General features: G+C 45.3%; 3 protein-coding genes across 16 annotated transcripts in view; 1 reads left to right on the forward strand and 2 right to left on the reverse strand.

Moving 5' to 3' along the window:
- LOC148379803 (oxysterol-binding protein-related protein 3-like) lies at positions 1-8,298 on the reverse strand. Of its 2 annotated transcripts, XM_088365802.1 has the most exons (22): positions 8,133-8,298; positions 5,325-5,494; positions 5,122-5,238; positions 4,919-4,972; positions 4,733-4,846; positions 4,509-4,658; positions 4,333-4,423; positions 4,136-4,239; positions 3,976-4,038; positions 3,764-3,899; positions 3,546-3,670; positions 3,335-3,466; positions 2,960-3,047; positions 2,387-2,622; positions 2,180-2,317; positions 1,921-1,984; positions 1,691-1,769; positions 1,418-1,562; positions 1,057-1,201; positions 855-981; positions 646-768; positions 1-420 (listed from the first exon to the last, which is right to left on the reverse strand). In XM_088365802.1, the coding sequence occupies exons 2-22, from the start codon at positions 5,385-5,387 to the stop codon at positions 324-326; spliced, it is 2,391 nt and encodes a 796-aa protein (XP_088221928.1). In that variant the 5' UTR covers positions 5,388-5,494; positions 8,133-8,298; the 3' UTR covers positions 1-323. The 2 variants fall into 2 exon arrangements, with proteins under 2 accessions (XP_088221928.1, XP_088221927.1); XM_088365801.1 differs by having other exon boundaries at positions 4,733-4,972.
- The window catches only part of tril (TLR4 interactor with leucine-rich repeats), a 17,877-nt gene continuing 4,499 nt past the window's right edge, over positions 7,808-21,185 (forward strand). The window contains exons 1-9 of one of the 6 annotated variants that reach the window (XM_088365805.1): positions 7,808-7,930; positions 7,994-8,045; positions 8,145-8,212; positions 9,762-9,919; positions 11,377-15,778; positions 15,932-16,087; positions 16,158-16,401; positions 19,868-19,931; positions 20,035-20,154. In XM_088365805.1, coding sequence (XP_088221931.1) covers positions 12,175-14,496 — 2,322 coding nt within the window. In that variant the 5' untranslated portion in view covers positions 7,808-7,930; positions 7,994-8,045; positions 8,145-8,212; positions 9,762-9,919; positions 11,377-12,174 and the 3' untranslated portion in view covers positions 14,497-15,778; positions 15,932-16,087; positions 16,158-16,401; positions 19,868-19,931; positions 20,035-20,154. Of the gene's footprint in view, positions 8,046-8,144; positions 8,213-9,761; positions 9,920-10,002; positions 10,169-11,376; positions 15,779-15,931; positions 16,088-16,157; positions 16,402-19,867; positions 19,932-20,034; positions 20,155-21,185 lie in introns of those variants that run through there. The other 5 variants (XM_088365803.1, XM_088365807.1, XM_088365804.1 and 2 more) reach the window with 5 other exon arrangements.
- Positions 15,008-21,185, reverse strand: part of LOC148379805 (cyclic AMP-responsive element-binding protein 5-like) — an 8,317-nt gene continuing 2,139 nt past the window's right edge. For 2 of the 8 annotated variants that reach the window (XM_088365823.1, XM_088365824.1), the window contains exons 2-10: positions 20,921-21,012; positions 20,751-20,844; positions 19,835-19,944; positions 19,341-19,588; positions 18,174-18,300; positions 17,882-17,953; positions 16,076-16,696; positions 15,893-16,001; positions 15,008-15,662 (exon numbers count right to left, since the gene is read on the reverse strand). In XM_088365823.1, coding sequence (XP_088221949.1) covers positions 15,529-15,662; positions 15,893-16,001; positions 16,076-16,696; positions 17,882-17,953; positions 18,174-18,300; positions 19,341-19,588; positions 19,835-19,944; positions 20,751-20,796 — 1,467 coding nt within the window. In that variant the 5' untranslated portion in view covers positions 20,797-20,844; positions 20,921-21,012 and the 3' untranslated portion in view covers positions 15,008-15,528. Of the gene's footprint in view, positions 15,738-15,892; positions 16,002-16,075; positions 16,697-17,881; positions 17,954-18,173; positions 18,301-19,340; positions 19,589-19,834; positions 19,945-20,750; positions 20,845-20,920; positions 21,013-21,185 lie in introns of all 8 variants that reach the window. The other 6 variants (XM_088365817.1, XM_088365819.1, XM_088365821.1 and 3 more) reach the window with 5 other exon arrangements.

Consider the following 21,185-nt stretch of genomic DNA (forward strand, 5'->3'; position numbering starts at 1 on the left):
TCCATCTTTAGTATTGTTTATTATCGATTTAGAAGCAGCAGTCTTTTTTTTTTCTATTTAGGTTACAATCCAAGGCACTTTGGTAAACGTTGATCCATAAAACTTTGATTTGAGTCTACACTGACAGTGTAAATCACAATTAAGATGAGACAAAGATAAAGATTATGCTAAAACGAGAAACGATTCTGCTGGTGCATGAAAGAGGGCACAGGAAGTCCATTCTGATTTGGGTGACCACGACACAGATCAAGACCACCTGAGGTCTGTTTCACTTCAGTTTTCCGCTTCTCTCTTTATGGGTCATATCAGGGAAATAAAAGCCGTCACCACAACACAGGGAAGTCCACTTTTGTGAAGCCGGGATCTCTGCGCAGCTCCCAGTATGAGTTGTTGCTCACCCACGAGTCATTCTCCGACTTCCTGAAAATACAATTAAAGTAGTTGTAGATATTTTCTATACGAACCCAATTAAAAAATATTCACGGTGCTTGTGTGTCTTTTTGTTATTGTGTTGAACAAATGGGGCGTGAACAGACTATCACTTGTGGCACACTAACATGTGTACATATGTTATCTCACTGTCGTGCGGGTGGAAAAGAAGACACGCGTGCGCACGTCTGATTGTGCATTCGAGTGGCGGCATACTTGAAGAAGCGCGGTTGGTGTGTCATGTCGTTTTCCTCCAGCACTTTTCTCCTCTCTCTCTGCAGATGCTCTATCCTCTGCTTCTGTTCTTCAGCTCCTTCCACATCTCCCTCCTCCAAAAGCCTGAACAAAGAGAAGTGTGTGTGCAGGCTCTTTAGTACTTTTTCCTCCCAAAATTTACTCCAAAAGCAAAATGAACTGATGCTAACCTCTGGTCCAGCCTGAAACGTGTATCTGTAGGGGGCAGTAGGGGTTTTAGGATGGGATCCAACTCGTTTAACTCCACTGCAAATTTAGTGAAGCCATAGTACTGGTCTTGGTCCACTGGCATGGGATCTACGGAAACAAATAAGCGTACAGAGTATGACCTCATTGTAAGGTCGGCGCCATACTTCTGTTTTCTTCACTCACTTGCTCTCCAGATGCATGTGGCAGAGGGCGGGTCGCCCTGAAAAATGGACTCGTGCCATTTTCCAAACATGGAGTGTACCACTTTTCCATTCGAATCGGTCACCACAGCCTCTATCTCATTGACAGAGTAGCTCCATGATTTTGCCTGAAAGACATAAAAGGGCAATCAAATGTCAAAACAAAGAACATCCAACACTGTCCTGTCAAAAGTGTGAAAGGATTTAATTTCAGGCTGGCTATTTTTGTTATTCCCTTTTTGGTCAGCAGAGGGCACTGTATACTTGATAGTGTTACTTATAACTATATTAGTACCAAGTGTGTTGCATTCAGGAAAATGTTGGGAAAATCTGTACCGTCTGACCTTGACAAATGTGACTTTACACTCGCAAGTGTCACTGTTGACATTTTTGATGGTCATCTCTCCATAGTGTTCAATCCATCGCTGCCCACTGAGGATGTTGTGGATGCAGGAGGTCACTTTGTTCCATTCATAATGGTCCCCGAAGCTACAAACAAAGTTGTGCACTTCATCAAGTTCAATCCATTGAATACTTTGCTACAAGGTTCTGGTTTACATTAGTGTGGCAGGAAGAGAGTGTTCATCCCACAAATGGTAAATAAATAAATGACTCACGAAGGCAGTGTGACGTGGGTAGTACCGACTGGAACTATTTCCATGGATTTGCCCCAAAATTTATTTTTCAAGCGAACATCTAAAAAGGAAGGGAACAAAATTCAGTGCAGTTTACAAATCATCTCACACATGTAGAAGCTACAGAATAATATATTTAGACAACTGCTCTTAACACAAATTTGACCTTAAGTATCATCAGAACGTTACATAAACACGTTCTTCATGCTCACCTTGCCAAAAAGAAAAGTTCTTTGAATCAGCGTGACATACTGACACAGGTGGATGATGGCTCACCTGTGATGACAGGGATATAAAAAAAAAATGCTCAGAAAACAGGAAGTGGTTGCTGTTCCTCCTCATGCAGATACGAACTAGAATGAGTCACCGCATCTTAGCAATCATTCAAAATTACCGCAGCGTTGCCGAGGCACTGACAAAGCCATACGACATTCCAAAGTCAAACTTCACTATTGCCCGTGTCAAACGTACCTGTTCCCCGAGAAACCTGAAGCCCTTGTCGGGTCTGTCGCACTCGTATGTTTCTCCCAAGACCGGGTTGAAAGGTTTGCTTCCAGCTCGGTAGTAGGAAGAAGTGTATGCGGTGATGGCAAATGTCGCAACATATACCTGTGGAGGAAAAAAAAAATGGTGATTAAATAGTATTATTATTTCGAATGAAAACTTCTCTCCTCTCACCATGCGCTGGTAAGGGTTGGTGGTCTTGTTGGCTGTGTCCAGCAGCTCGCTGTACTCCAGCTCCTCACAAAACCTCTGCAGGGTGTTGAGTGGCTCGTTCAACTGGACCGGCATGGCCACCTTGGACAAGTCCTTGCCAATGTTGTTCCTGAGGATGTTCCACAGACTCACGCTGCTGGGGGGACTGGGCGAGGGCAGAGTGGTGCGACGGCGAACCACAGATCCGACGCTGCTCACTGCCAAGAGTTGGAAACAGTTAAATGGAGAAGAAATCCAAGATGCCAAATTAGCTGGACTTAAAAATATGGCCAACATATTTGATCACAGACCATAGCGGATTCGATTTTCTCAAATTAGCTCATCCGGATGCACGTAATTTAATTTACACCGTCGACAATCACGATGGCACTTTTCAGATTTGTTCCACGCGCCTTCCAGCGTCGACCGAGTTCAACGCTCATTAAATATGAAGGAATGCTATCAGTCTCTGAAAAGCAACACTCGAGCGGATTAGTCACACTCCTCGAGCTCGGTTCCCTTTGCCCGTGACGCAGCACCGTGTGTTTCATGTACCCGAATTGTGTCTGCTCCCTCCGTTGCTACAGGTCTCCACGGAAATGCTGTCGCTCACGTCGCTGATATACGAGTCATCGTCGGAGAGCTGGCGACAAAGCAATAGCGAAAGGTCAGCGGGCAAACAGAGTGAACCGATAAATTAGGTCAGAAAGCTTTTGACTAAAACGCTGAATGATTTCTCAAATAAACCACAGATGCTTCAGTTATTAAAGCTTTATCGAGGTTAAAAAGTTTTCAATGTCACTTTGCCTTTTTCTATAAGCCAAAGAGAAATATGAAAGAAAATTCAGAGCCCTATGTGTGATTGAATAATAAAAGAGTGACCTGAGTGAAAAAAGCAGCACTGAGTTTATAAAGCCGACCAAGCATCACCTCATTCTCGGAGGAGGACGAGGAGAGAAGGTATTCCTGCGCATCGTAGAACTCTGATATCGACTCGGCGATTGATGCTCTGCTTTCATTTGATGCCTGGTGGACCAAAGAATGGCCTTCATCTGGACAATCCTGGTCGGATGATAAAAGTCGGCAGGGAGAATTATTAGGGCCGGTGTTTATTGTGTAATCACATGGGTGCATCACTCACTGAGCTATAGGCGCTCTTTAAGGCCGTAACCTGCATGGGTTGGGGAGCTTGCATTTCAATAGTTTGCTTTAATCTCTCCCTTTCTGCTGACAGAGAACTATGGGCTGATTTCAAGGTGCTGTGGACTGAAGAGAAAGAAACAGAAACAAAGGGCATTGTTATTAAAATGACACAAACATGGATTTTTATGTCATGGAAGATCTCAGGGGCGGACTTACTGTTGTTTGCTAGTCTGCTGAAGTTCTCTTGCATACGAGAAACCTCAACGGGAGAGTCCGGAGATACCGGGGATGCTTCTTGGTTGTTGGCCTCCATCGTAGGGAGATTAGGATTGGAGGCGTTGTTTTGAGGCATCTGAAAGGCAAGATGAAGAAGTAACATTATATGCTATTATAAACACAATGTGCATTGGCCAAAAAATGAAAAGTACCTGTGTCGTTACTTTGCTATTTTTGCTATTCTTGGATCGCCATCTCTTGGTCCTCTTCTCTTTCTTTGAGATGTCAGAAGTAGATGACACAAGATAATCACATTTGTGAGCCCAATCTGATTGACATAATCCCATTTGAACAAAGAGTGTATTTGTTTACTTGTAGTCCGCTGATAGATGAGGAAGAATACGTGCGATGCATGACCGCCATACTACTCAGCAGCAGGTTGAGTTCTTGAAGGTAGGCTTCACACTCGACCAAGTCTGGGTGAACAACATCATTATTTTCAAATGAAACTTCCCGTAAGAGAAGTGGAACAATTATGAGGAAGTAAAGTTAATTGTGTTTGAACAAACCTTTGGCACACTTGTTCATGTCCTCTGAGGAGTGAAGCCAAGAGGTGACCTTGGCCTGATGGATGGACAACTGCTTGGGGAGAGTCCCCCTCTGTGTGAGAGGGACGTAAAACAACACATGACTTCATTAGAAATTAGAAATTTTCCACAAATCAGCTTGCACTGACCCAACTTACCTTCCTTATAGAGTTGTTGAGGGAGGGCGAGGAAAAGGTATGACTGTGGTAGTGGTGAGAAGGAGGACATGAGGAAATCTCGTTCTGCCGGAACACACGGTGGTGACGCAGCTTTGACACCCACTCTTCAAATACCTCGGGAGACTTCATCTGTGCTCCGGAAATAAGTAGCGAATTGAATTATATCATAAGTGGCCTACTTTGCATGTATTCCTGAAAAGTACCTTCAGGTGATAGATGTTGTCCTCCGTGTCCAGATCGATGCACATGGTCGACTTCTTGATTGCCATGACGGAAAGGCCGACATCGATGCAACCGTGAATCTTTCCCTTTCTCAGCTGCCGATGAAACAAAATGTGCATGAGCATAAAAAAATGGCGACAACAACAGCGTAATAAGGAAATACTTACATCCGTGCCATGTTTTGCATACTTCAGGATGCCCCTGTCCAGCAGGAAAAATCTCTAAATGGTGAAACACAATAGCAAAGTTAATAATTCTCCAAGGACATTAAGTGGAATGATGCTTTGTCAGCCTTGTGTGTTTGGCTGTTTGTTCCAGTTCAATAAGCATCAGCTTTAATAACCCCCAATTAGTCTTATGAGGCGCTCACTTTGTGCCATCCTTTCATAGGCCACTTTCTTCTCTTTAACAGGAAACCCTGCTGTAGCTCAGGCTGCTGCATGACGTCAGGAACCCCCCGGAGCCCCTCAACAATTTCCCAACTGTCCTATAGGGGGAGCAGGCAATTCAGCACATATATATATTAAAAAAAAAACATTGAATCTGCAGCAAACTCAGCAAACAAAAACTCACCTGGTTATTATCTGGCTTGGAAGAACCACTACTGTCGCTGTGAGTTGGCGACGGTGACATCATCTTTGCCGCCGTTCCTTTTTGGTGCGCGACGTCCGGTGCTGGAGATCACAGTGGAGCAGCCGAGAGCAGCACTCTGACCTTTGAAGGTCACGTGACAGCAGTTGGTGCTGCCGAGAAAGGGTAGGAGAAACCCGGGTTATGATGATGATCATGTGAATATGCAAGCACAAAAGAGTCAAAGACATGCAACCAATGCCGGTTCTTTTTGGGGATAAGGACTCGGCTCTCTGCTTAACTCATGTTTCCGTGCTAGACATTCCTCCCTTTGCCCCACATGCCACAACTGGGCTGTGTTTGTTCATGCTTTTGTTGCAGCGCTATGAGCGTTTTCTTTCTTTCTGAGCCACGCCTCATGTCTGCATGATACCGTGAAGTGAACGTGGAGACCTGAACAACACAATGCGTCCCAAAATGGCTGACGGGGGAATATTAATCTTCTATTTAATAAGCGCATTTCAATACACTCTATGCAAAGAGTGGAATGGTTTCAATGAGTGTGTGAGCTATTTTGCGGCATCTCGGGGGCTCCCTTACAGCCGGTGCCGTGCCCAGTGGGTGAGTCATCAACAGGAAAGAATGTGCTTTGATACGCCATAACAAGCGCGGTGAAAAGCATACTGAATCCACACCGGGCCTTGGACTGCAAAACACACACAGCAGAGAAACAATACACTCCAATAGCTTAATTTAGCTCAACAAAGTTCTCACACTCATGTTACAGTCCGGCTGACTGGCATCATCAGCGGTCAGTAAAAGTCGCCCATTGCATAACACGCTCCACCTCGAAAAAGCTTTCCTATGCTCATTATGCTTTTTCAACGGTTAACTCCTTTTCATTCTCAGTTTATTTGTTGTTGGTGGTGGATGAAGTCAAAAGAGAACAAGCCTACTCCAACTTGAAAGGATAATAATCACGACTGTCCGAAAGGCCATTAATCGGCAACCTGTAAATTGTGTAATCCCTATAAGTGTTAATCATTAATGACACAAAAGCGTGTAAATGATCTGTTAAAGGTGCAATGAGGTTATGTCATCAGCAAAGTCACAAGACATATATGAGGGAAGAAAGGTGTCAAGGTGACGCAAAGGGATTGTTTTTCTAAAATGGGGGAACGGGATCCTTACTACTGCCCAAAAAAGTTACATTACTTTTATATAATAAAGCTTCAATGTGTTGTTCAGCAGTTTCCCAGACAGCCTGAGTAATTTCCAGCCTGAGGAAATGTCAGACTGGACTTTCCAGTCATGAGCAGGAGTGACAAAACAAACACTCATTCGCAACTAATGAGTTGGCCTTTGAGCAGATACTTTATACGATATTCTTGATCTCCATCTTGAGGTCCAAGAACTAGTCGCTAGTGAAGCAAAACTCTGCTAAATCTAGATTTTAACTCGGGCAAATATGGAATCAATGTTCAAACGGCTTTCCATAACGGCATGAACTGCTATCAACCGGACATTGCATTAGCATAGAAATGGATTGCAGATCTTGCAGGAAAGCTTCTTACCAGAATTATCCAGTAAAAACTGTGCATGATCCCGTGATTATCAGACTGTGAGAGCAAGTTGCTTTAAACAGACTCACCAGATTACATTTTGAAGCACCCACATTTTGGGATAACTATAGCAGCTGTTTTGTGGGAAACATATGGTGGCAGTAGCACTTAACACCCCTTATCTGACCTCTAACATCATGTCCACAGAGTGTGGTGCTGAGCGGGCATATTTTTAACAACATGCTTGATTTCAATGTAATGCCTGTGATGGTTGAATGCCGACATCAGCAGCCTGTAATCGTGTGGCGATCACGTTATGACTCGTTGCCATGGGAACAAAACATGAATTGCATCCAGTTAGGCTGCTTGTCACGTTCTTTTTCACATTATCACTATTTGTACACAAGGGAGAACAACTACGCTGAGTGGCAACCGAGCATATTAATTAAGGTGGTGTGCTTAACAGTTTAAAGTAGGTGTGGACTAGAAAGTGTGACAGTGATAAATGATGTCAGCCAATCTGATGTCAACCAATGGAACGAGGAAAAACACTTTTGCTTAACCTTTGGATGGATGAATGACTTGACTTCTATATAAAACCACTTTTGTGATGTTGCCTTAATCAATTTTGTACAGTGCTGTTACATATTTCACATTTGTTTAGGCAGTCATTTCAATAAGACCAGATTGTTTTTGTTTTGATTACTATCATTTGGTCTTCTTTACTGCCTGAACTAAAAAATAAAAATAAAAAAATAAAAAAATACAGTACTGTGGCTACTGTATGTTGTATGCTCTTCTAGATCACACAATGGAAACAAAACAAAAAACAGATAGAGTTTATACATAACGTAAATAATACTTTATAGTGTTTCATCGGTGATTTATTTAAGCAATAGTAGTGGAATTTTAGACAGGCGCCAACGTCGACCATCTAACGCCACAGGTGTTCAATTAGGTCTGTTGGGGTCCCACCACTTGGCGCTGCCATCACTGAGATTCCTCAGGAAGTGAAGATCCAACACTCCCGACGTTACCGTCGAACCGGTGCGTGAAAAACATGGTCAACATCTTAATTATTTCCCCATTGTAATACGGTACTGCTTTCAGGCTCTGATATTTCACCGAAAGTCCCGACGAAGTCTGGTTAGTCATTCTATCGGTAAGCGGTGTTCTTACTTCGACATCAAAGACCTGACCGCGGCGCGGCACGGCGCTTATTAAAACGAATATTGACGTTTCTCTTTACCTGTTTTGGTAGTGTCAGTGAGAAGAAACCCTTTGGCTTCCAAGGTGAAAATAAGAGCGTCGCATCCTGGTCGCAAAGAGGTGAAGTACCTGTCCGGGAAGTACTCGCTTCATTGCGTGAAAACTGTAGAAGGAGGCGGGGCTTGGGTGGTGTTTTGGTTGAGTGGCGTTTCGTTTAGCCAATCATAAACAGGGATTAACATACGGGGACGTTCACTGAGGATGGCTTGACACGTTTTAAAATGAATGACGTGGACAGAAATGCAATTTGCTGGCGGCGTTTATAAAGACAGAAAGTTAACCGTCAAAACAAAGAAGCCAGAAAATAAACACCCATAATGTATGTAAAAAGAGATAGGTAACGTACACATGAAGAATGTTTTTTTTTGCAGCACATGATACAAAATCAGCAAATCGTGTTCCCGACCAGTATGCCCCTATGTTCCCTGGAATGCCTGCCATTGCCTTGCTGCTTCAGCTTTTGTTTATCCAACAAAACAAATTTCCCTCCTTACAAGGCTGCTCCTTCCTGCTTGCGCCTATTGCTGTGGCAACAAGAGGGAAGGAGAAGCAACAGTGAAAGGGAGGGGAACATTTGGGAGAGTTGAGTGTTTTTGCAGAAACTTGTGAAAATTGCATGGCTGTAGGTGTTTGGAATTTGCTTTGTCATTATGCAGGTACACCTACTGTTAAGTAAGAAAATTAAGAGAGGTACTTCTCAGGAAACATGTCACTTAATAACAATACATTTCATTCTTCACAAAACAAACAACGGGCACCACACCCTGGCATGAATTTGGCACATGGACACACTTTGAACCACACCTGTCACACAGTCAAGTACAACAAGGCCCAATGCATTAAGCCTGCAATGACTTGAACATTGTGCAATTTAAAAAGCGAAAGAAGAGACAGAGTGGCTCATCAATAAACTAACAGAATGAAAGCTGATTCCAGAATAGCTATTAACATCCCCTAGATCACGTTTCTCTTTCCCAAACACACCTCCGACGCGTATGATTGTTTATGACAGTATGCAAGAAATGCATACCATCATTGTTTGTTGTAGTTTTGGGAAGTTCTCCAAGTAAGCACTTGGGTTTGATTTGCACATATTTGACTCACTCCCATCTTTGTCAAACACCAAAGCAGAACTAAAAATAAAATCCTTTTTTTTTTTAACATTCGAGACCATGCGGTTGAACAAAACTGCAGTTTAAAAATGTCATTGTGGCTCTTGAAACAGCAGAGGGCGATGTTTGACAGAATCAGGTCATTTTGCTGCAAATCAGATGGCTCACATTTCTTGGGATGAAAAGTAGAGAACAGGCGTTTTGTTCCTAATCTGTTTGTATTATCTGAGAGAATAAAATGCAATAATACAGATTATAAATACTTCTACATATCCATGCTCATTAGTTCATGTTTTCACGGGCTTGGTGCTCCCAACCAGGGTCATTGTGGTAATGCCGTTTTAAGATCTTAAGGCCCATTCTCTGAGTCATTATGTGATTCAGTCTGATTATGTGCACTTTCTTTCAAACTTCATCCATCAAAGGCTTGTTCTCACTTATTTCCTTTATACCATCCCCTTCTCCCCCCCCCTCTACCCTCGCTACCCTTTCAACAGGGCAAAGGCGTGCAGCAATTATTTCCAGATGTAGAAGTACGTCTTCTGTTCTCCCTTTCTGCATTCTCAAAGTGGAGACCGAAGCTCTTGTAGTCCTGGGTCTGGTTCTGGAGCTGAACAGAATCCAAGGAAGAAACGCAGTTCCCCATGTTACAGTGGTATGTTTTTGTAAAAACAAGCACTTTTTTTTCTTCTTGTTATATTGTATTGTGAGTTTTTTTTACATCCCCTTTAATGAAAGCCATCTGGAGAACAATAGGAAGATGGAGTTTGAGCGCTTTCCTGTCCAGGTGTCTCTCCCACGCTTCCTCTGTCTTTATACATATTTGATTAAAATGGCTGAAATATGATTCACACTGCAGATGATGTTGGGAATAAATTCATACACTTTAAATTTCAGATGTAAATGGATGTCAGAGCTTTTGCTCGAGTGTTTAGATGTGTCGAGAAGGCCTTGCTGGCCTGACCGCCCACCATCGATGGCCACGTGTCCCAATATTTTTACCTGTGTCGTCCACATCTTTGTGCAGATAAAAAAAAATCTCAGCGCAGTGACAGATAGGAAAGAATTTCTTTCACCTTCCCCCTCTAAGTGCATAAACATGCTCGCTCGCTCGCTCGCTCACCCCCGCACAAACATGCAAAGGCGCGCGCACCGTCTTAGTGCGCGTGAGCATGAGTCCGAGTCAAAGCTCTTAATGATCCCACCAGCTGTTGCTCATGTAAACACACCATCCCACCTCCTCGCCGCCTCTTTGCTTCCTCTCCTCCATTCCCACAAGCAAGTTGGTGAAGATATAGTCCTTGGAATTTGTGCCTTACCGCACATGGGGACAATCTGAGTTCATCGTCTAAGCATCGTCTCCTCAATGTAATCGAAATTAGTCATCGTTCCACGCGTAGCTGTTGAAATATGCTGATGCTACAGGCTAGCTTGGTGCTGGCACAGTGGCAGACAGAATGTAGGTCAGGCCCAGAACACTTTTCCTTCCTTCCTTCCTTCTTCTGTCATCCATTTTCCAATTTATTACCTTGCATCGTTTTATGCTCACATTTCCAAAGAGCCCTTTCCACAATGTGCAAAGTCATCATCTTTCGGCTGTGTCCGCTCACTCTGTGTGTGTTCCACGGTCACAAAATGGGTAAGGGGGATGTGGGAATCCAAGAGACAGGAAATGACCCCTAGAAAGAGGGGGCTTCCCAAAGGCTCGCGCTTCGCTGTGTCTTATATACAGACCCCGACTCCGAGTGAGCTCACATCTCAGTATGATGTCCTCCAAGTGGCGAGAGCATGAGAACAAGGCCCATCCAGGGGGATTTGGAGCTTTTGTTTGAGAAAAGTCATCCAATTCCTGGCTCTGGAAACCATTTTTGTAATTGACCCTCAACTCTGACTGAAAAATATGTGTGCCTGCGTTTGTCCTTGGTATTTAATCTGCAAGTATATTTTGGAAGGGGAAAAAAAAATTACTACTGCTTTACGTGTGCCAGTGGCGAAAAGCATTTTACCTCATGTGTCATAAATGGACAGATGTCTTGGCAGAAAAATATACAAAAGCTTACTGGACTCAATACCCACACATGGTTAATTTAATCTTTTCTCTCAACTCGACAGATCAGATTTGGCACATCTCCCTCCGACATTTGCGACCTGAATTCCTTTGCCTGCAAATGTGAACCATGTGTGCACCTTCTGGTCGCTTAATGAGAAGAAGGTACAAGGTCTGAGCTACAGTAGGAGTCGCTCCCTCGAGGTAAGGCCTGCACAAGCACAATCAGGGCTAATTTTCAAAGTCTAATTGTTAACTTCTGCGGGTCACAAAAAGTATCTCAAGATGGAAAAGTCAAACGTTTGAGCGGGGGTTCTGTGACTCGTAATTTGCTTCCTCCCTGGAACACAAATGTCAACATTTTCATTTGAGTTCAAATGATTTTCAGCATGACACAAAAAGTCATTCAAGGTTCTCCAAAAGTATAAATAGAAGAAATGCAACTCATTTACATACTTGGGAGAGCGTGGGAGTGTTCTATTTGCTGCTATGTTCATTCATCCAGATGAGCGCAATGGTCGGCTACACACGGTTACGCGCAGGAAACTCGGTCAAAAGTCCCCTGGCGTGCATGCGCCACCCTGCAAACTTTCACGAGCTCACTTGTCATGCTTGCAAGAGGAGGGACTACGTCCATTGTGCACCAGCGCGTGTGTGCGTGGGTAATTCGCAGCAGATGACCACTTGATGGGATGGAGGCTTTCGGGGGATGTGAGCCTTTCCGCAGACTGCTTCAATTAATTTGCGCGACACGCTGCGGAGTGATGGAGACTTTCCTCGGACTGGCGCAGTAGGATCATTGTCACGCAGAAGCAGCAAGTGGAACATGGCGCACGAGTGAATGTCGCTCCAGCGCCGTGGGGATGGATACCGGCTATTTCCTGGCAGGGCTCTGCGCGGTTCTGCTCTGCTTCGGCGCTTTCGCCTCCCCGGGAGTTTGTCCCGACCGCTGCGACTGCCAGCAACCGCAGCGTCTCATGTGCGCCAACCGGGGTTTGCGCTCCGTGCCCTCTCCAAGCGGCGACCAGAAGGAGGTGCTGGTCTTCAGCCTTGGGGGTAACTTCATCGGAAACATCTCCGCTAATGACCTCAGAAGGTTCACCGGCTTAGTGCGATTGGATTTACAGTTCAATCAAATCCAAAACATCCATCCTAAAGCATTTGAGAACGTGTATCATTTGGAAGAGCTCTACGTGGGACATAATCGTTTATCCGACATTCGATTTGGAACTCTGCAACCCTTGAAGAAGCTGACAGTCCTTTGTGTGAATAATAATGACGTCGTTGAAATAACGCCAGGACTTTTGGACGATTTGGATCATCTTGTTAAGTTACGCCTGGATGGCAATAAAATTCAAAGCTTGCAGCTTTCACTTTTTAAAGACTTGCGCAATCTGCGCTATCTTCATCTGGAGTCCAATCAGGTGCATCACATTCACAGAAATGCCTTTTCTGCACTTGCTCAGCTGCGCTTTCTCAATTTGTCTCACAATAAGCTGCCGGCCCTGCGAGGTGCCCTCACCTTCTCCCATCTCACAGCCTTGACAACTTTACTGCTGTCTGAAAATGAAATCCGACACGTGGGGAATAAAGTTTTTCACCATCTAAAAAAACTATCCAAATTATCTCTCAGTAATAACAGAATTGCTCATTTGCACAGCGGGGCTCTGCTCGGTCTATCAAGCCTCAAAGAGTTCCTGATAGATGGGAATGAACTGGAGGAGATCCCAGCTGGGCTTCTGGATCCTCTGGAGCTCGTGGAGCATTTGGACTTTAGTCGCAACCGGATCTCTAATATCGACTCTTTAGCATTTCTTCATCTTAAACAGCTCAGGTTTCTGAAGCTACGGAATAACGTCCTAACAAGCCTACCGGGTGACATTTTCAAGCTAAATAACTTTCTTCACAACCTGGATCTCCACGGTAACAACTGGACTTGCGATTGTCGCCTGGAAGAGCTGAAAAGATGGTTGTCCGCAGCACGTTCAAAGGGGAGACTGTTGGATGTGTTTGTACAGTGCCATCACCCAGCAACCCTGAGAGGGACCTCCTTGGACCGTGTGAACACGTCCCACTTTCAGTCTGCTGGGAACTGGAGCGGTCTGTGTGGGAGCCACGGCGGACCCGAGGAGAGCCGGGGAGGGAAGACCTGGCTTAAGATGAAGGGTGAAGTTTGGCAGGAAGAAAGCGGAAGAGAAGATCCAAAGCAACAAAAGCAGGATAAGAGGACACAAGGGAAGGAAGAGGCGGGTATACAAGGAGACCAAGGCGGAACAGAGGTGCCAGGAATGGTTCATTCATTCAAAAAGAACTCCCGCAGATCCAAGTCATCAACTGACACGCTTACAAAAAGTGCCAAAATTGAGGAGAAGGTTTCCAGGACAAATCCAGAGAAGGACATCTCTACAGCAAGTCGTGATGGGAACCGGCAGAGTGTCTCCACAACTCTCATCCCATCCGGAGAAATGTTTGATCTTCTTAGAACGGACCACAAAGGGGTCCCACCTATCGTCACCGATCCGTGTGCCTTCAACCGCCATTTCATCACCAACGTGTCAGTGGACCAGGTCACGAGCAGTACAGTCACGGTCCACTGGGCGACACTAGGACTCAGTCCAGACCTGGATGACGTGCGCTACCGGATTATGTTTGACCGCTTCGGGACATCCGAACGGTTTCCACGATACGTTTACGCAACCGGTGCAGCCCGCTCGGCGATTCTGCGGGAGCTTCGCCCGGATGTCACCTACATGGTGTGCGTCGAAGGAGTGGTTGCCGGTTCCGTGTGTCAAGTGGCGCCTCGCGACCACTGCTCAGGTCTGGTCACTCTTTCCGAGGACTCGGTCTTGACCGTCAACCTCCAGCTGGTGACCGTGCTGACGTTGGCCGGGAATGGCGTCCTGCTCCTCGTCCTGGGAATGGTCTGGTTGAGCCGAAGCCTGAAGAAGAAGTTGCAGAGGAGGAAGTCGGCAGTCCACGTGCGCCACATGTACTCCACCAGAAGACCTTTTCGAGCCAACTTAGCAAACACCTCGGCGTCCACTGACTTCACAAGCTACCAAAGCAGTCGCCCGGCCCGGCTGGTACCACCAGAAATGGGAGACCTCATTGAGTTCCCTTGTGACCGCTTTCAAGATTCCTCTTCCTCTCGCAGAGACATTGACCTGCCCAGATTCTCCGATTAGGACATTGTTTGAGAGCAGAGGCAACGGCTTGATTTTTACACATTTCCTGCCGCCTGCAAGGACTTTTTATGTGCTTTTGTTTTGCAATGTTTTGAATGCAAGTGGGACCGCATGAATGATATTAGTTTTGACTTTACAAGACATCCTAATGTCTTGTTGTAAAGTATAGTTTCATGTTTTCTACATTGTTTTAATACTTTTTTGTCACCTGGGGTTTATGGATTTATTTCTGAGTTGAAATAAAACCTGACTTGATTATGAAGCACAACACAAAATGTTTTTTTTGCATGTATTATGATATCTTAATTGTAACTACACATAACGTATAGAACCTTTAACCTTTTATAACCTTATTAGATATTCAATTAAAACAAGAACTATACACTGCAGCATTATTTCATAGACCACTTCACTAACTCAGTTGAAAAAGAGTAAAGACAAAGCAATCACTAGAGGGCGCTCTCGACCACGCTTGAGTTCTGACTCAAACATCAAAAATTCTCAATGGGGAACAAAGCAGAATACGATTTTTTATTATTAATATTATAGATGTACAGTCACCATCTTTACAGTACAAAAAAAAGAAACAAGTGCAAATTAAATTATGCAAACAGGAATTCAATCAGGAGGCGCAGCTAGAGAGAGTAAGTTATTTCCAAAGTGCCTGGAAGGAAATCTTGCATCATGAAATGTCTTCCAACAAAAACACATTGATTTTTAAATTATGATGCAGTGGCACTAAAAAGGTGTTCTTAGAAAAATATATAGTCATCATTTTTTAGAAGTTGCCCCTGCTTTGAGGAGAAGGCGAAAGGTGCACGTTTGCATATGTTTTGTTAAAAATAGGAGCTTATAGCATTTATAGTTGAAAATTAGTGCAAGAGACAGGAGCAAGGCCAAATGAAACGTGGGTCCCTCAATGCTGCAACCATTTTGTCCAAGCTTTATAGAAGGCATTTTATGCACCGTTTGAAACGGACAAAGCGAATGAATGAACGACGTTAACACTGAAAAAGTTGTCTAGTCCGATCTTTAGCGTCCAGGCGCCGGCTCGTGCTGCGTGACGCCTCTCACCGAGGACGTGGTGATGCTGTTGTGTTGGATGGCCTGACGATGACACGCCGAATCTACAGGGGTGGGACTTCCTCCCGGGCTCACCCCTGCAGCTGGACACAGAGACAGCGGTCAATCAAGGTCGCTTGATCCTTCGCTGGCTGTCCTGCGTACTCTTGGCCGTGCTCCTGTGAGGTGCATGCGCAACCATTCAACAAAATCCTTTCAGGTGAATGGAATTTCATTTTGACTCGTAGCAGTATTTTACATTAGAGGTCTCAGTAACGCTTTGGGAATGAACTGGTTGCATAAGTGCGCACACCCAGATGTGGTTGTTACTCACTATTGTAGCCCTGTGCTTCTCTCTGTCGGGCTGTGACAGGACAGTCCTTGTGGGTGAGCAGGATCTGCTTCAGCTGACCGACCTCCGACCTCAGTGACGTCACCTCATTCTGGGCAAAATGGAAATGCATCTCTAAGGATGTACACTGAAGATGTGTGCATGTTAGGCAGCGGCGTGTCCCACCTGCAGCTGAAGGTTGGTGTGAGTCAGCTCCTCGGCTTTCTTCTCCAGAGACGACACCCACAATTTTCTCTTCTGTCTGCAGCGGGTGGCGGCCGCTCGATTGCGTTCCAGGAACTTTTGCCTGCGCTCGTCGGGGTCCTGCTCGGTCGTCCTCCTCCGACGGCTGCAGGTCCCGCCCCCCTGCAGCGCATGCTGGGAGTGCGGCGATTGACAGGGGTGCATTTGCTGCGGAAGCGGCGATACCTGTGGGGAAGCGCAGACGTTGAAATGCCAAAAATTGACTTCAAGAAGCCGGCTGGTGATGAAGAGGCGGCATACCTGTGCAGGTACAGACAATGTGGGTGCGGGAGGTGACCCTTGCGGGAGGTGGGTGGGGGGTGATTGGTGTGCTGGTGTGTTCCTTGATGGGTGAGAGTGGCTTCCAAGGTGTTGCGGGTGGGTGGGATGGCATCGCTGTTGGTAGCTGAGGGGTGGGGCGGTGAGCTGAGGATGATGATGGGGGTGATGTAGTGGAGGAGCTTGGTGGCGCTGGGACATGATCTCCATCATTGCACTCGTGGGATTGTTTACGGGGGCCGTTACCGGGTGCTGGTAGTGATGCCCCATCATCTGCTTGGACCTCTGAACGGAAGCAATATATTCTTATCACATAGCGAATCTGTGAAAATCTATCGTGACTTGCACTCGGCTACCCCAGTCGATCGATTACATCAGTGAAACCGATAAAATCCTTCCTTTAAAGATTTCTTTTAATGTTAGACGGCTCAAAACCATAATGTATGTCAATTCTTGTGGTCCTGGTGCGAATAACGTCATTAACCACATTCCGCCTCTGTCATGGTAGCTTGAGCGTGCACACATGCCCCCAACTAAATTAGAAACAGCAGATAAGCTCGGACCCAACCTAACACACCTCCCTGATTTTTTTTAATTTTTTTTTTTTATGCTTCATTCTCAATTTCAGTCTTGGCAGATTGAACTTCTCAGTTTCACTCTGGGCAGATTGAACTCATTTAAACCTCATTTCACCTTTCTCTCCTGCACTTGACAAAGGAGAATGTGATTGCAAAAGAGCTCCAGAGAGAGAGCGGGAGAGGAGGGAAGGGGGAGGGAAGGGGGAGGGATCATGTTTGCAGCATGACATCACCCCCCCTCCATGGCAATATTGCTATCTGCTCCAAGTTACACAATATTTCTTTAAGAGAGGCAAGCTGACTCTCCCCCTCCGTCCCTCCCTCCCCTTCTCCTCTTCCACTTCAACCATCCAGAGACAGGGGGGGAAAAAAGGGAGCACATTTAACGGCTGCCAAGGATGAGATCACCCAGCTGTCTGTGCCAGCTTTACCAGACACACACACACACACACACACACACATAGGCACGGAGAGAACAGGACGGGGCACGAGTATTTCAGCTCTGTTTACTACATAGAAACACTCTGACGGCGGGACCTAGCATTACATCATGGATCTCCTTGGCCTAGATGACACATGCCGTTGATATTTCTGACTGAGGGCATCAGTGAATGAAGTGTACATGAAGCGCTTTAACTCTCCAAATGTTTAAGTAGTTGTGTCAATGTCACCTCCAAGTTAATATTTAACCTTCGATTCCACCTTGAACTTACACGGCGAAATCAATTCTTTTTTTATGTGAGGCAGGTTGCAACATTGGGACTGAAAAAGAATTCTTCTTTTGCTCCTACAGCGACAGACTTTTTAGGGCCTGATGTTCTTAGCAGAGTAGGAGGGAGCCGTCCACATGCACAGGAAGAAAATATTTTCTTTATAGCTGACTGTTCAGTACCTGAGGCGAAGAACAGGACGGGTTGTTTATGGGGCCTGGTATAGCCATTATACAAGACATCTGCTTCTCCATCTGAAGAATAAATAAATGAGGCAAAAAAAATGAACATTTTATTTTCCTCCCCGCAAGGTCGCAGCCATCAGTTTGTCTGACCTTTCTGATAATTCATCCTCAAGAGAGGAGTGAATTTTTCAATCAGCCATGAATATTTCAACCGCAAGGACATCTCGAGCTGCGTCTTACGAATCGTTCGGATCGGGAATAGAGACGGAGCCGGGTCGTCTGTACTTACGGACATGTGCTGAGCAGATGCCCCTTGCATGGCGGGGTCGGGCAGGGTGCCAGGCAGCGAGGCTGGCAGCGGTTGACGGTGTCTGTTGCGTATGTGGAAGAGGGAGGAGGCGGGTCCGGGAACAGGCCTGTTGTCAACCGGAGAGAAGGCCAATGAGAAGGATAAAGTTTCACTCACGCGGCTTAGAGACAGAGGTGCAAATTGACATTTATATCCAGGTTTGAATGGCAGATGGAGCTGGCATCAAATAAGGACGGATAAATACATGACATTGTTCTGTCACATTGTGTGCTTGAAGCGGATTTTAATGGATCGCAGGTGGTACCTCGGAATTTGCTAGTCTTCACGTTGAAAATGATACTTGAGGGCAATTGGACTGTGTATGGAGGGAAAAGACAGCTAAGGGGGAAAAGGAGAAGGTGAGGAATCGCAGCAGGGAGACGGGACGGTTCCATCCAAGGGCTCGGGCCGTCGGCCAGCGTGACAGCGTGGGCCTCCACGGCCGTGCTGAGGTCATCGCCGGTGATGTCATGACTGAATCCCAGGCATGTGGAGCGTTTAGCTTTACAGCAAAGTGCAGACGGTCCAAAAGCAGCATTTCTTGATGTAACCACAACAGTTTCTGCCGGGCCCTCAGGCTGACGGCCAAGGGGGCCCAGTTGCTATGGAAACTGAAGGCAAACATCAGGGGAAACATTCAGATACTTGATCCATGGTTGATTTAGGAATCCTTTGGTGGACACGCTGTCTGAATGCAGCTGCTCACTGATCCACTGTACAGAAAACCCAATCAGATGGCCGCCTACTGTCTGACAGATCCATTGTTCTTTAATCGAACGCTAATATTTGGATTTGTTGTCATTTGAATGGCTACTTAATGCGTCCTTCAAGTTGGTAGTATTGCTGGAATTAAAATCAAAATATTAAATATAATAAAAGGATATATTGTTGTGCACAGGAGAAACACATTACCCTAAAAGGATGCTGTCTAATTCTGTATAATAATAATAATCTGGGGGCGCAATGAAAGCTGTTTACTCACTGTCCGCATAGGGTGCAGGGGGGTGGTAATGTTTATAGTAATAAGTAGCTGTCCTCCTGCCTTTGACTATTTTTATCCTGACTTTGGAGCAAAAGGATGAGGATGCTTATTAACTGATTACTTACCCTGAATGTGTAAGTGTGGATGGAGCCTGGCTGCTGTTGACCGATCCAGACATGGAGGAGGATACGGCTTGCTGGGTTGCCAGGCTGCAACTGGGGCCAATCATTGGGACGTGGGCCTGGGCGTGTTGCAGCGAATGGGCGTGGGGATGGTGCAGCGGTGGCTGCTGCTGCTGCTGTGGGTGCTGGAGTTGAGCTTTGAGCTGCTGCTGCTGCTGATTCATACAAGAAGGCCCATTATGGGAAACCGTCTGCGGAAAGAGCAGCAAAACAACTGGATGCATTTTCTGAAGTGGCTAGACGCTCTCGAGAGTCATGCGAATGCCACACACCAGGGCTGGAAAAAGTATGGCATACGGCCTGCTCCGTTCTTTAATCTGGTCTACTAAATAGTCACATTAGCAAATAATTGTTTTTTACTTTATTGCTTGTCTTGTCATTTCAAAATCTGATTCAATGTGGCCTGTGACAAAAAAATGAATGACTCGAATGAATACCTGTTTGCTCTCCTCTTCCTCTTGCTCCTGCAGAAACTCTTCCTCTATCTCCTTGAATAGACCAACTTCTTCACAGTTTTGCAGAAAACGAGTCGGGGTCGGTGTCTGGTCTGGAAGGGGGGGGCGGGTCACAAAAAACAGGCTTTGAGCTATTATGTCACTAATTTTCCAAATCGTAAAACATCTCTAATCTCTTTCAGTGTGCCTGATGGGACTCGAACACTTTTCCAAATTTGACACGCAACAAGCCGCTTGCCAGTGGTGTCAAAAGCAAACGTCTGAAGCATCTGATGATTATGGAATGCTGTTCCACTAAGGAGGTGAGTTCTGTCTAATTGGAAACGGACCTTTGTGTAACAGAAGCTCCTCTTCACGATAGCATCAGTCTGTCTCTTTTGAGTCGTCTAAACACGCGAGGGTCAAGAGTCAGCTGGCTCTTTGTATGGAGGAAAGATTTCATGCATGATACTTGAAAGGATGAAGAACACGCAGAGACACATATGGGGGGAGTCTGGAGTGCTTTTAAATCATGTACAGTATGCGTCCAGACAGACAGACAGACAGACGTTTCTGTGGTTACAGCCATGTCACATAGCCATGAGTCTAAGCAATGGCATGACAATGATGACATGTTCTGCTTTCTTTTCTGATTTACTATCATCTCAGCGGTACTGACGCCTCAACCGACCGGTGTTTTTAATTTAAAGTGGTCTTTACAGATGGTGACATCATTTGCTATAATCTGATGGAGGATAATGTACACGCTGCAAGAAAAAAAAAAAAAATCGGGCCAGTACTGAGCTTATCTGATTTTATATTGTATTATGCGCTGTTATGCTGTCTTAAGTCGTTTCTGACCAAAAAGGGGAAAACAGGATTTGTGAGGCGGGGATGTTTTTTGTGTGTGCTCCCTCACCGGTAAAAGCCGTATCCGTCTTGGTGGAGGAGAACCTGAGGGTCATCTCATGTTTGTGTCTGTGAATGATTAGATGCTCCTCAAACTGGAAGCGCTGCAGGATGAAAATTGGCTGCTCAATATGTACAGTGGATATTTATTAAAAAAAAAAAAAAAAATAGTCAACACACCCTTGCTCAAATGCCAGAAACCGACCTGAGAGCAGCCAGGTGCCTCGCACACGTAAGGCCTGTCCTGTTTGTCATTCATGTCATATGCAGGCCTACAAAAAAGAGAGAATGAGGGCAGCACGTTTAGTAGCAGGATAATCACACTGTATCTATCTTATTCATCTGATGGTGATATCATGCAGAAGGCATCTTCTACATTTCCAGAGACAAATCCTGCAACCTCAGATAGTTTGTCACATTTCCTGTTATCATGTTTACATATATC

This window comes from Syngnathus floridae, chromosome 21 (genome assembly GCF_059516105.1).
Source record: "Syngnathus floridae isolate MCC-2025c chromosome 21, RoL_Sflo_1.0, whole genome shotgun sequence".
In the NCBI taxonomy this organism is placed as follows: domain Eukaryota; kingdom Metazoa; phylum Chordata; class Actinopteri; order Syngnathiformes; family Syngnathidae; genus Syngnathus; species Syngnathus floridae.

Bases quoted from the DNA above. Each gene is read 5' to 3' on its own strand.
- LOC148379803 (XM_088365801.1), bottom strand. From the start codon at position 5,387: ATGATGTCACCGTCGCCAACTCACAGCGACAGTAGTGGTTCTTCCAAG. The intron at 4,039-4,135 runs GTAAACAAATAC...GACATCTCAAAG, and splicing joins CATCTATCAGCGGACTACAA to AAAGAGAAGAGGACCAAGAG. The intron at 3,467-3,545 runs GTGAGTGATGCA...TCATCCGACCAG, and splicing joins TAAAGAGCGCCTATAGCTCA to GATTGTCCAGATGAAGGCCA.